Source organism: Parus major, chromosome 9 (genome assembly GCF_001522545.3).
Source record: "Parus major isolate Abel chromosome 9, Parus_major1.1, whole genome shotgun sequence".
In the NCBI taxonomy this organism is placed as follows: domain Eukaryota; kingdom Metazoa; phylum Chordata; class Aves; order Passeriformes; family Paridae; genus Parus; species Parus major.
The window spans coordinates 7,934,091-7,946,724 of NC_031778.1; the positions used below are offsets into that span (position 1 = coordinate 7,934,091).

At 45.6% G+C, this 12,634-nt stretch overlaps 1 protein-coding gene across 1 annotated transcript in view; it reads left to right on the forward strand.

Annotated features, from left to right (window-relative positions):
- Positions 1-29: 29 nt before the first annotated feature.
- The window catches only part of SGPP2 (sphingosine-1-phosphate phosphatase 2), a 33,993-nt gene continuing 21,388 nt past the window's right edge, over positions 30-12,634 (forward strand). The window contains exon 1 of the mRNA XM_015638269.1: positions 30-220. Within this exon, the coding sequence (XP_015493755.1) occupies positions 35-220 (186 nt within the window). The 5' untranslated portion in view covers positions 30-34. The remainder of the gene's footprint in view (positions 221-12,634) is intronic.

Below are 12,634 nucleotides of genomic sequence, written 5' to 3' on the forward strand. Positions count from 1 at the left end.
GCTGGGGCCGCGCTGCGCGGAGGCTGGCGGCAGCATGGCTCGCTTGCTGGGCACCCTGCGCAGCTCCCAGCCCGTGGCTCGCTTCCAGCGCTCCTGCGGGCTCTTCCCCGCCGGCGAGGAGGGCGGAGGCAGCGGCGACCCCGCGGAGGGGCCCCGGGACCGCGGCGCCTGCAATGGAGCGGGCGCACGGCGCTGCCCGGCTGGAGGGAGCGGCCCGCAGGTGAGTGCGGAGGGGGGGCCGCTGTGACTCAGCAGAGCCGCCCCCGGCACCGTGCGCGCAGGGATGCCCCGGGAGGGTTCCCCCGCATCCCGCAGCCTGCCCGGGCAGGGAGCAGGGAGACAGGGCTCTGACTGAGAGCGAGGAGCGCCGTGCGCTGCCGCAGCCCGGCCGCATCCTGGCCCCGCCGGGGAGGCGTCTTTGGGCTCTCCGCGCTCCCCCATCGCTGGCTCCCCCGGGATGGGGCGGTCGGTGCCGGCGGGAGTCGCCTGCAGAAGGGCCTGCGGGCCACCGCAGCCTCGGCCCCGGAGATGCGGCTGGGAAGGAGCAGCTCTGCTCCCCGCGGGTCCCTCTCCGTGCGGGGCACACCTGCCGCGGTGCCGAGCGCTCCCCGGCCCCTGCCCTCCGCACGGGCTGTGCCCGCAGCCGGCCCCGCTGCCCGGCCTGCGCTCCCAGAGCCTCAGCCCTGCTGATCCCGGCCCAGCTGCACATGGAGACGGGCTCAGCTCCCCCTGGCCAGGCAGGTCGCGGCGTTTCCCGGCAAGGTCTGTAACTCCCCTGTGTATCAGAAGGGAACAGGGAAGGAAGGGTATGATGCAACTCATGTGTACAGGTCGGACGAGCTGCTTTTTCTCTTACTGTAATGGCTTGGATTCATTAGCAGATCGCTTTGTGGTGCCTTTTGGAAAGCAGGTGTGATAATGGGCTTCCAAACACTGCCTGCAACATAAACATGGACCAGCCATGAATGTCACAACTCTACCACTCCTTCCCTTCCATACTATTTTACTGTTCCCTGTTCACATCCAGTGCTCAGATTCCCATTTCAAGCATCTAAAATTCCTCCTTAGCTGCTGCTTGAATCTTTCTGAATTAGATGTAGTTCAGTCTGTTCGCTTCTGAACTACAGTGAGTGCTCTTTTGGGTAAACTATGCAGATAATTCACTAAAAGATGTATTGCTGTATAATGTATATAAATGATATTGCTTTCTTTTGAACAGTGTAGTTCATGTACCAGTGTTGATACTAAAATCCTGTCAAGTTAATGCTCCATGAATGCAGCTGTTCACCTTGAGCAATTGTTTTGGGTTTCATGAAGTAAGGCACAATTACCTTTATGTGAAGGGTGAGTGTGTTCTGAGTGATGGAACTTGGAGATAGAAGCAGAAGGGTTTGTTTCTACAGAATTATGACACAGAATTATGACATTCACTTCTGAAACATGAAAGCTGGGTTCAAACACCCCCAAAATGGAAATGGGAGTAAGAGATTGAATGGTGTTATCAATTAAGTGCTAGCATTATAAAGAGAGGCGCTCTCTGTTCCTTTTTATTGAAACTGGAAATGAAAAGTCTATTTTTACAAGGAGGGTCTTCCACAACCTGACAAGAAATGTGAAAAGTGAGGCTAAGGCTCAGACCCCTTGCTTTGTTGCTAAATGACCTGGGGTTCCCCTGATGTATCTGCAAATAAGCAGGTTTAGGAGTCTCATTCACATAGCAAATTCCTTGGCCATGAATTCTCTATGGACAGTGGAATTTTCTTGCTGCTAGCTGCAAGTGTTTGCAGAAAGGTGCTAAAGTGCTGCTCCTGCATCTCCCTCCTGGAGTCTCATGTGGCTCATGATTCATCATAGTCTCTGTTTGTGTATAACCTGGAGATTAAATGTATGGTTAAAAGAAAAAAAAAAGCCCCAAGGTTTGATTACAGTGGCCAGCAGCAGCATGAGTGGCTGTGTTTCTGGATCTTTGTAAATCACTCCTGCCTGCCCCACAGGAGTTGCCATGAGATCAGACAAGGAATGAAATGCTTAGATGTGACACCTGTGGCTGCATGTGTTTCTTAAATATTGAATCAGTCACCTAACCCGTGTTCTTGATGTTCCTTGGTTACCAGATCATTTAGAATCACTTTCTAATACCTCAAATGCAAACTCTGGTGTCTGTGAATAATACAGAATGGTGTTACTCCAACACATTAACTGGGTTTATGTCCTAGCTTGGTCTAGATATTGAATCTATGGGTTTTTAGTGGAGAAACTGCCTGGGTTTATTACTATAGAAGACAAGTGAGCAACTTCCTGTAACTATGCTGTCTCTGGCAAATACTAGTTTCTTTTCTGTTCTGCTCTCTATTACTAGTTTGTTTCACAAGAAATTTATTTATGGAATAGCTAAAAGGTATCTTTTCCTGATACTTTGTAGGAAACCCTCAAGCTGTGCTCATAAAAACAACTTACTACCTGAAGCTGGTGTTCTGTGATTGGCCAAAAAAAGGCCATATATATTTAAAAAGTGGAGCTTTGCTTATCACTAATCTCCTGGTGGACTTTTGCTCCTGAAATTGATAGCCTGAATGAAAGGGTACAAAGGGAAAAAACAACCTTCTATTCAAAGTTCTTTGTAGAGATTTGTTTGTCTCCACTCTTCCTTTCCCAGATGCTTTATCATCTCGAGATCTGTCTTCCTGCCTTTGAGAAAGTACAGTTCATGTTTACATTGTAGTTATTCCTTAACTGTCAGAACTGCTCCAAACCGGCGCAATGTTTACAAACTGCCTGATGATGTTTAGTGATTGTATGGCTCTTGCTCATGCTGTAGGTGAGGAGGATAATAACCAGGATAACAGCCAGGTGATGGTAACAGAAACAGAGAAGGTAGGTACAAACTGCACATCCATCTCAAACTGCACATGTATTACAGTCACCAAAAATGTGGTCGATTATTTGCAAGTTATAGATGAAAACACTGTTTTTGCTGTGAGGGGATGGCTGGTAATTTGAAGCATGCTTGCTCTAGAGCCTGAGTCAAGGCCTCTCTTCTGTGGTGAATCTTGCAATAGATTTTTGCATCAGCCTCAGAGTCTTGCTTTTTCTTTTTAAATTGTTTTGAGGGCTTACTTAGTTTCATGTTGTTTCCCTTTCCATGCAGCAGTAAGTTGGTGGTAGCTGAGGTGGGTTCAGCAGGAGAGGCAAACCCTTGTGAAAAAAGCCCATGAGCACTGCTAAAACAGTCATTTTTGCCTCAAGTGCTAACACTTTGTTCCCCTAGAGAATACAGCTGAACTTTTGGAAGCTCCTCAGTTTGCAGCTGGGGAAACATGAGATCTAGTTTCTTGTTTCAATGGGCTGAGCACAGGGCTCACATTCCCCAGCAGCGCTCTGTGTTCCGATCTCCCCTACCCAGAGTGGCTGCCGAGGGAGCTGGACCATCCTGCACGTGTCCAGCTCTTGGTTTGAGGTCTAAGCAGCCAGTAAGGGATAGTGTTAATCTTTATGATTGAGATGGTTTCATTGGGGGGTTTTGGCCAGCCCTGAGTGACAGTGCTTTGGAAGGTGACAGTGGAGTCACATCCACAGTGTGTGGCAGCCCTGTGAGAATCTGCTAGCGCTGGGTTTGCCTCTCCTCAGGGAGCAGCCTTGCATCCCCTCTGGAGAACAGGCTGCAAAGACAAGTACCTGCTGTTTGTTACCATCTCAGCTTCAGGATCTTGCTGCAGAAACACCTGAAGCTAACAAGTTTGTGAAGTTTTGCTGATAGCAGTAGAGAGAGACCCTGTGTGGTGCCTGCTGCTGAGAGAGTGGTGCTGGCACAGGGGCACCCGAGGTGCTGTGCTGGCAGCCCAGGGCTTACACCGATGATGATGATGATGATGATGATGTGCTTCATGACTCATTGCTTCCTGGATCACAGCCTGAGTCATCTTTTTGGAGGCCACTGGACCTCATAATGAGGAGCTGTCAGGATCCTAGGATTAATTCCAGTGCTTGGAGGTGAGCCACTTACTGCTTTATAATTCTGCTGAATGTCTTGGGCCATTAGTTTAGATATCAACCAGAATAATAAAAGTTAATCTGCTGTCGTTTTTCTCGTTTGGGTCTCTGGAGAGCAGGAATAGATTTAACAGAAAAGAAGCCAGAGAAAGTGTGTTCTGGAAAATTCCTTTGGGCAGCCAGTTCTTTCAATTTCTCTTGCTTTCATGCTCTGTAGGGAACGTGTATGGGTCATCTAGGCAGTGGAAGGTGACTAATGGCTGCTATGGCAAGTAAATCTGAAGTCTAGAGGGTACAGGTAGTGTTGTCTAAACCATGATGTTTTTATTTAAAATATCTGTTCACTTTCCTGCTTTAAAGGGTTTCATATCAGTCCAGTTTGGTTAGCACCTGTAACTTACTTTGCCAGGGTATACTGCTATTGGTCTAGATGTGGAGATTGTGAATGCTTCAATATGGAGTTAAATCACTGATTTACTTATTTTATTATTAACTTTTGGAATATTTATTACTAGCTATAAAAATGAAAACATGTATAATGTTTCCTTTTGAAGACAGCTGCCAGTTGCAAACCACTGCTAACAGAGTTCCCTGAGCCTGTGGGTTTTGGCACACATGAAGTGGTCACTATCACCCCAGGCCAGGTGGTTTTTATCCCCTTTGCAGCTTGCTCCATTGAATGGAATTATAACTATTTACTTAAGTCAACCAGTTAATGAGGTGTAGTGCCTTTAGTGTTCCCCATTGCCATTTCCCTTTGCAAAGAGAGAATGTTGGGGTACTTTATTTTACAGGAGGAGTTGGTGTCAGACACCTCAGGTGTGCCACAAGAGCAAAGCCTGGATGTTTGCAGTGGAAAGGGTCCAGAGGCATCAGCAGTGAGGAGCCTGTTCCCTGACAAATATACAGCCCACCCACCAGCATCTGTGGCTTGAAGCAAAGGGCAGAGCAAGCAAAAGACTGAAAGACAGGTCTAGGGAGGAGAGGGGAGTCCCAGAAGGGCAGCTGACACCCATGTCACCTGCAGGTGGGAGGTGTCAGGGTGAATTTTGAGCTGTCACTGACTGAAGTATTAAAGCTTGCAAGCACCTGCCAAAAAAGTGCCAGCAGCACTGTGCCAAGCACTGCTGGCTGGGGGAGCACCAAGGGGGCTGCAGCCACAGCAGGGCTCATTCAGTGGGGTAGGAGATGCAGGTCTTGGAGCAGCACTTGGCAACATCAGGTTACATGTTGGTCTCCTTGTGTGTTCCTCCATCACAAACAGCATCAGCATGGCCTGCACTAATTGCAACTAATAATGAGGCAGCTCTCTTCCCAGAGGTAGGCTGGCTGCTGAGGTGTCCTCCCATGTGCCTCTCCACAGCCACAGCTGCAATCTGAGCACATCCCTTCCTCCTTACAGGAGTCTGTGACTTTTGGGAGCACGTGGACAAGGCACCTGTATATGTGTGATGGTACTTAACCCAAAGCTCTTTCCTAAGGCACTACCTTGGCAAACTGCTTTGATTCGAATCCTGGAGCTGTCTACTGGCAAAGAAGTCACTTTACCTTGTCCTGGTGCCTGATTGTAAGAGATTAAAACAAATAGTTGAGTTGTCTGAAAATGGTATGGTGTTACTCTGTTTATGTTCCAGAAGCCTTGCTGCTCTGTGGCTCTCAGAACAGACATCTGCCATGGAACTAACCTTTGTGCAAAATTATCTGACTGGATTCATGATGCCGTTGTGTAGAAATAAGTGATTAATCTTTGGTGTCAAACTTCCAGGCTACATTTAATTTCTAAAATAAAATCTTGATGAGAGCTTTCTGCTCTGAAAAGAAGTGTAACAGTGAAGTCCTGTTTCTCCATGGTCACTGGCCATTCCTTCGAGCTCCTGTTGGGTTGGATTAGGTTGGGTTAAGTTAAGCTTCTCTTGAAGATCATCTAAGACCTGTCTGCTGGGGCAAAATTGAGTGTCTTCCCATTCCTCCTCCTCAGTATCTCTGCAGAACACCTTGGGTATCCAGCAGCCTTGCCATGCAGGCCCTGGTAACACTCTGACTCATTTGGTTTTGGCAGGAAATCAAAACTAAGAGGTGGTGGTGCTTGAGGGAGATGGGTGGGTGTATGGGCAGGGTGACCATCTAATGCTGTGCTGCTGGAAAACTGCAGTTTGTGACACATCCTTCTACCCAAAAACAGTTTTAGTAACACAGTACCTTTGGAAATATGAACTACAGTAAGTTTCAATCTGATATGTTTTAAAGCTGGAATACCCATCTTTCTGAATTGCCTAAAATTTGCTTCTCTGTTTCTGAACTTGCCTTTTCCTCCCTCTGTCCAAAGACACTGGTGCTACCTAATCCTTAAAATACCTTCCTCAGACATTTCCAGGTGCAGGTTCTGGGTTGCACCCCACAAAATTGCACTCTAATTCTCGTAAATTAAAATGCAATTAAATAAACCTGTTCTTCCACTGTAAAACGGGGAGGAAGGAAGCCTTTTCCTAAGCCCTTCCCTAGCTTGCTTCTCTTACCCTGTTGTTTCCATATTGCACAAACTGGGCATCTCTTCCTGGAATGTGGGAGGATGCTGAAGTGCACGAGAAGCTCACCCACCACATCTGTCAGGGCAGCTGAAAGTCCAACCTCTGCCTGGCAAAGCAGGGCTCAGGGAATGAGGGGGGTGAGCTCAAGGAGGAGAAGTGCACAGCCCTGTTCATGCTGGTGTTGTGCAGCTTTCTTGGCAGAAAAACGCTGCCGACACACATCAGTGATTCATAACAAAGGTGTCAGAACTGGGCTCCTGGGGAGTTCTCCAGCAACTGGAATGACCATGAGAGGAACAGCTTTCTATAAAGAGCAGGCAAGGAAATAGATGCAGGGGCATTACCCTGCATGTTGAGAAGGTGCTTTCAGGTGTGCTCAAAAGTCTGAAGATCGTGGTGGAAGGTAGACCATTGGAGTTCCTCAGAATTATACTGCAAGAAAAGGGGTGAACCATAATTCTGATGCCATGACACCACTGTGTGGAGGAAGGTCAGAATGCCTTGCCTTTTTAATAGCAACAAACAAAAGCTCCAAAGTATTTGAGCTGGTAGGTTTGATTTTTAAAGGTCCCCTTCAAACCCAAACAATTCTGTGATTCTCTGAATCATGGATGCCAACTCCCCAGGCATCTGCTAAGAAAGGAACACAGGAAATTAAATTGCCTGTGAGTTTGAGTGCCACAATGGACACCTTTTGATGGGAAGTGATGAGAATAGAACAGGTTTCTTAGCCATGTGGAAATCACTAGCTAGAAACGTAGGTGTGAGAGGCATGATGCCTGTGAGGTGAATTTAGAAGGTGCAGTTAGGCTGGAGGATGAGAACAGAAGTCAAATAGTCTTGTCAAGCCGAAGATATGGTTGAAAATTGGCTTCTATTCAACAGCAGCAGATACTTTTTGAAGAAGCAGGTGTAGACTCAACCATAGAATGGAACAATAGATGTGGTAGAAATTTCATGAAGGAAAAAAATTTGTTTGAAATCACAGGTTTGACACGGTTCAATGGTGACAAACCTGAAAACTGCCCACAAAATGAATGACATTGTGCAGGACTGTTCCTTCAGCACTGCTGAAGTGTAACCTCTGATCTTTGGGCTCTGTAATTCAAGATAGACATGTTAGGTGCTGTGTCTGGAAAATGCTCAGTACCCCCTGTAAGAAATACCAGGTGATTAGGGAGTGGAAGAGAGAACAGTTATGTCATTTTTGAATGCTTATAATGCTTTCCTTCACAGGAAGGAAACAATTTGTTCCTTGTCTGCAGTAGATAAGAAAATAGCCATAGGTTTCAATTTCAGCAAGAAGGTTTCAGGCTAGGTGGCAGGAGAGCAAAGCACTTGGAGATCAGCTGGAGCAAGCAGTGGAGTTTTCACCTCTGGTTCGGTAAAGACAGGTTGGACCAACTCCCACCACCGTGGTGTGAGTGTGAGCCAGCTTGGTGGACAAGCTGCACCAGCCTTAGTTTAGGCTGTCAGGAAATGTGGGGCTGTCCTTTCCAGGGACTGCAGGCATGGTCCTTCTCAAGCAATCTCAGCCTCCTTAGCAGCCACTCCCCTATCTGAAAGAGACTTACTTTGGTTTCTTTAAGACACCTTTCTTTATGGAAGACAACATAATAATATTTTCTTTCCTTGATTCTTCCTATTAATTGCCTAAACAAATTCTCTGTCAACTCTAGTCTTATGTTATTCCACTTCATATTGAAATGACTTGGCTGATTCTGTTACTTCTATGTGTGTTCCTTCACTACAAGGAAGAAAGCTGATCATGTTACTTCTAGAGCAAGATACAGAAATAAAACCTGTAATCCAGTCTATCTCCCAACTACTAATCAGAGTGTAAGGGAAATCATATGAAGATTAAAAAATTAAATCTTCACACATAAACTGAAGTGTCTTAACTGTTCTGGACCCATTCCATCTTCAGTGTGCTGGGTGTGTGTTGATGTGCAGATGTGTGTATCTGTCTCAGCTGACCATCCTTTACAGGCTGAAGGGAGTCTTTGGATGAGCACATACTGATGTAAGCTGTGGTGACTGGGTGAGCATTGTGCCCAGGGGACAGCATTGATGGGAGACCTGCATGTACCTTTCCCACTGTCTGTCTGGGTGGTCTCAGCCTTTGCTCTGGCAAATGCTTCCAGCCACCCCTGCTGGTCTTGGCTGTGCAGCACTGCTCTTCTTTGCACCTTGCTGAGAGTTTTATCTAATGGCCTTTTGGAATGAGTTAAGAAATTGCTGAAATATTACCAGGATCCTGTCTGATTTTCAGGCTCCCCACTGGTTCTTTACCTGAGACAACTGAAAGTGCTGTGGCTCTCTGGCTTGAAGCTTGAGCATTATTACTTCTCATGTAATGATTGTCTCACTTCTGCATCATCTGATGGTTCCAGGCCATGTCCCTGCCCACTAGGCCAGGAGTGCCTGCTGCTGTCTGTATTGCACATCAGCTGGGAGCTGGATGTGCCCTCTGTGTGCTGGTCTATGAGCACCTGCTGCCAACAGCAGAGCTGGACAAAATGTTGTCACATTTAAGGAAGATTTTCTTGTGATTTCTGTTTGTCTCCACATTTTTTAGGTTTTGGCTGGCTCTAGGGTCCCTCCAGCAACACTCTGTAAACCTGGACAGCTTTTGAAAACTGGCTGCCTCATGTTCTGCAGAGACTAAAAATTAATTACTTGTTTTAAAGCATTTAACCAGAGTGGGAAGCTGCACATATGTATGAGCTTGGTTAGGAGTGTTTTTGATGCCTTGGGGCTCCTTGTGTGTACTTTGTGGGTGCTGTTTGCTGTTGTTCTGCCCCTGCTGTCTCCTGACATCTCTGCAATTCCTTCCATGACTTTGTATTTGTATCCTTTGCTGCTCCCCCCTCACCCTACCATGGGTAAGGGGCTCATGGCCACACCAGGATCTCCCACTAGGGCACAGTTCCCTGGCCACCTCATGCCTTCCATGGAGCAATGGGTTGCAGTGCAGGTGCTCCAGGGAAGGTGAATGCATAGGTGCTGGGGTGTTCTTGGCTGCTTGTTGGATCTTCAGGAAACTCAGTGTGTTTGATTGGAGAGCTGAAGCCTTTGATAATCATGGGTTTTGATTTTTCTTATTTTCCAAAATCTAATTACCAATTTTATTATTTTTTTGTGACTTGATAGGCTTATTTTTTAACTTGGTATAGTTAATAAAGTGATGCAAAACTGACTGCTTATGCAGAGTACTCCAGTACAGAACACTTTTTCCTACTGGTTTTATTCTAAGCAGTACAGCCCTTTGGGGCTGAACTGTCTGATTTATATTGTCTTTGTGTAAAGCAACATCTAGACTGGAATTTTTTCTTTTTAGTTTTGTGCCTGATTTTTGGTGGCTTCTCTAAATTTAGAACCCATTTTTTTAACCGCATTAAAAAACCCTAAAATGCAAAGTATGTAATGTGTTAATTAGGGACCTTGGGAGGGAAACTCCTAATCTTTTGCAAGGCAATTCTCTTGGAAGGGGAGCAAGGGACTTCAAGAACTTCAATTAAACATGTACATCTTGTGGAAGATCCGAAGTAATTTAGAGCTGAGAACAGAGTGTTGGTTAATGGGATCTCTGGGTCAGGCTCTGAGCCTTGGAAGTCTCATGCTGCACTGCTTGTCCCTAGAGACAGGGCAGGAAAAGCTGGGGCCTGTTTTGCTCTCTGACAAGACATCTCCCAGAGGAATTGCAAGGAGTAGTATCTTTGCACAGCTATTTTTTTTTCCCCTAAAAATATGTTTTTTAATCTATTAAGTTAGTGGCTCAGCTGGTGTTCCTTTGCTTCAGCTTTGAAGGCTAAACACTGCATATATACATCATTTCTAAAATGATGGATTTCTCCTATGCTGTGTCATTGTGTGTTATTGTATCCCCAGAGGCACCACGGTGTTGGTTTGCCCTGCTCTGCTGGCCCTGTAGGAATGTTTTGGGGGTGCTCCAGGGAGGTTGGGTGGGTGCTGTGACAGCACCTGGTGTGGGTGACCCATCCCTGTGCAGAGACTGCGAATGTGGCATGACCTTCAATAGCTGTTTTCTGTGCCAATAGCTGGGTAGTTTATTTATGGAGACTCATACATCCATGAGAGTTTCTTGTAGTCTGAGAACTTGAGGTTTTTCAAAATAGATATTCTATAGTTGACGAGAATGGTCATTTTTGTGACATTACCTGTCTTCTGTGTCAGTGAATGTTGAGGCTTATTACATCTTGCTTCTGAAATGCTCTAAAAATTCTGACTTTATCTACAGGCTTAATTGCTGCCCATTAAAACCTCTCTGATCCAGACTGAATAGCAATGGAGATGGATGGAAGAGCTGATTTGCTGAAAGGGCTTCAGGCATTGTGGAAGGCATCAGGTCACTGCAGTACATTAAGAATAACCAAGTCTAAAGTTAAGAGTTACTTACAATTAGAGATTGAATACTTTTCTGGGAATGTTAGAGGATGTTAACACAAATAATGGATTTTTTCTTCACTGGGGTTAGAATGAGAATAAAAAGAGAAGACACTTCACAAAGCACTGCACTCTGTGCTTTTGGCAGAAATATTGGGTGTAGATAGTAAATGCGAGCTAACAGGTCTGAAGGTGCATGGGGGAGGCTTGCTGTTCTTACAGTGCTTTGGGTTCACAAGAAGTGCAAACACCACTTTATTACCATGCTCTACCAAGCAGCTAGTGGAGTGATTCTGTGGCACTCTGTGTACCTGACAAGTGGCTGCTAGCATTGTGTCACAGACAGGCTCTGTTTGTCCCTGTCACACATTGGCTATGCACAACTGCTGGTGTAGAGTTAAAAAAAAAAAAGATGTAAAACCCCCAGCCAAATGTGTGTGTGTGTTTTCTGATAGAAAAGGAATGGAAGGAAAAAAAAGATTATAAGAATCATGTGGAAGGACTTGGACCTGTCTTCTTGGACCTGGGAATATATTTTTTAATTTCACATTTCTTTTAGAACCTGATAAACCACACCTTTCAACACAAAACAGTTACTGGAATTAGAAAGTTTTATCCCTCATCCCATGAGGTTGCAAATATAAAAGCATTACCTTAGGGATGTGTCTGATCCTCTCACAAGCACACAAGCACATAATTCCCAATACCTTGGAGATTAATGCTTAATGAGGAGTTAGTGGTGCCAGAAGAGGGCTCTCTGTGGGGCCGTGTTAAGTGTCACCAAATGCAGTTTCAGGATCTCAGACAGAGGCATTGGAGTTGCTAATTGAGCTGGGGGTGTTCTCTAAGTGGCAGATGAGACTTGAGACACTCAGACTGATTGCTCTGTCATGCAGCCAGCCACAGCATAGAGCTGTTACCCTAGAGGGATGCCAGTAACTCATCTCTGACCTCTGTGACTGATAGATGGGGGAATACTCCTCTGACCCTGGCATTTCAAAAAATGTTGACTTATCTTTTCAGTGTATTGATGCAAAAATCAATTCAAGTTGTGGGGGTTTTTATGATAGTTGAATGGATGCAAGTTCTTTCCATCTTGCTTTTGTCATTTCTGTGCTGTTAGCCTCATCTCTGCATTAAAAGCAGATGAAGAGACTGAAACTTCTAATGGCTTTTGCAATGAGTCACAAGTGCATGTCTAGACTCCTTAGGCAATTTTTGTTTTCTCACTAGCACATAGGATGAGAGTTTCTCTTTAGAAAACTAACTTTAGTTATACAGCCAGCTCCAAGCATAATAGTTTTCCCATTTGGAGAGTTTTACGAGCTTATGTCTAAGCTGTATCTTAACTTAGCATGTCTGTGCTGAGACCTTCATGATCCCCTCTCAGTTCTCATCTTTAGGAGGTTCCTTCATCTTGTATTTACACAGCCAATGTATTCTTAATTTTTTGGGGAAGTTGGAGTGAAACTAGATTGTCTCCTTTGCTCCTCCACTGAATCAAAAGTCCTGTCTATTTGTCTGTCTACTCTTTAATTCCTGAAGTGACATGTGTACCTGCAAAATGTGATTCACTTGCCTGTTGCTCCTGCTAACAGTGAGGTTTCTGAGTGGTGTCCTAGTCCCACATGGCAGCAGCAGAAGCAGCAGCAAACCTTTCCTAGATACATTCAACAAGTGGCCAAAGTCATGGCCTGAGCAATGTGTGC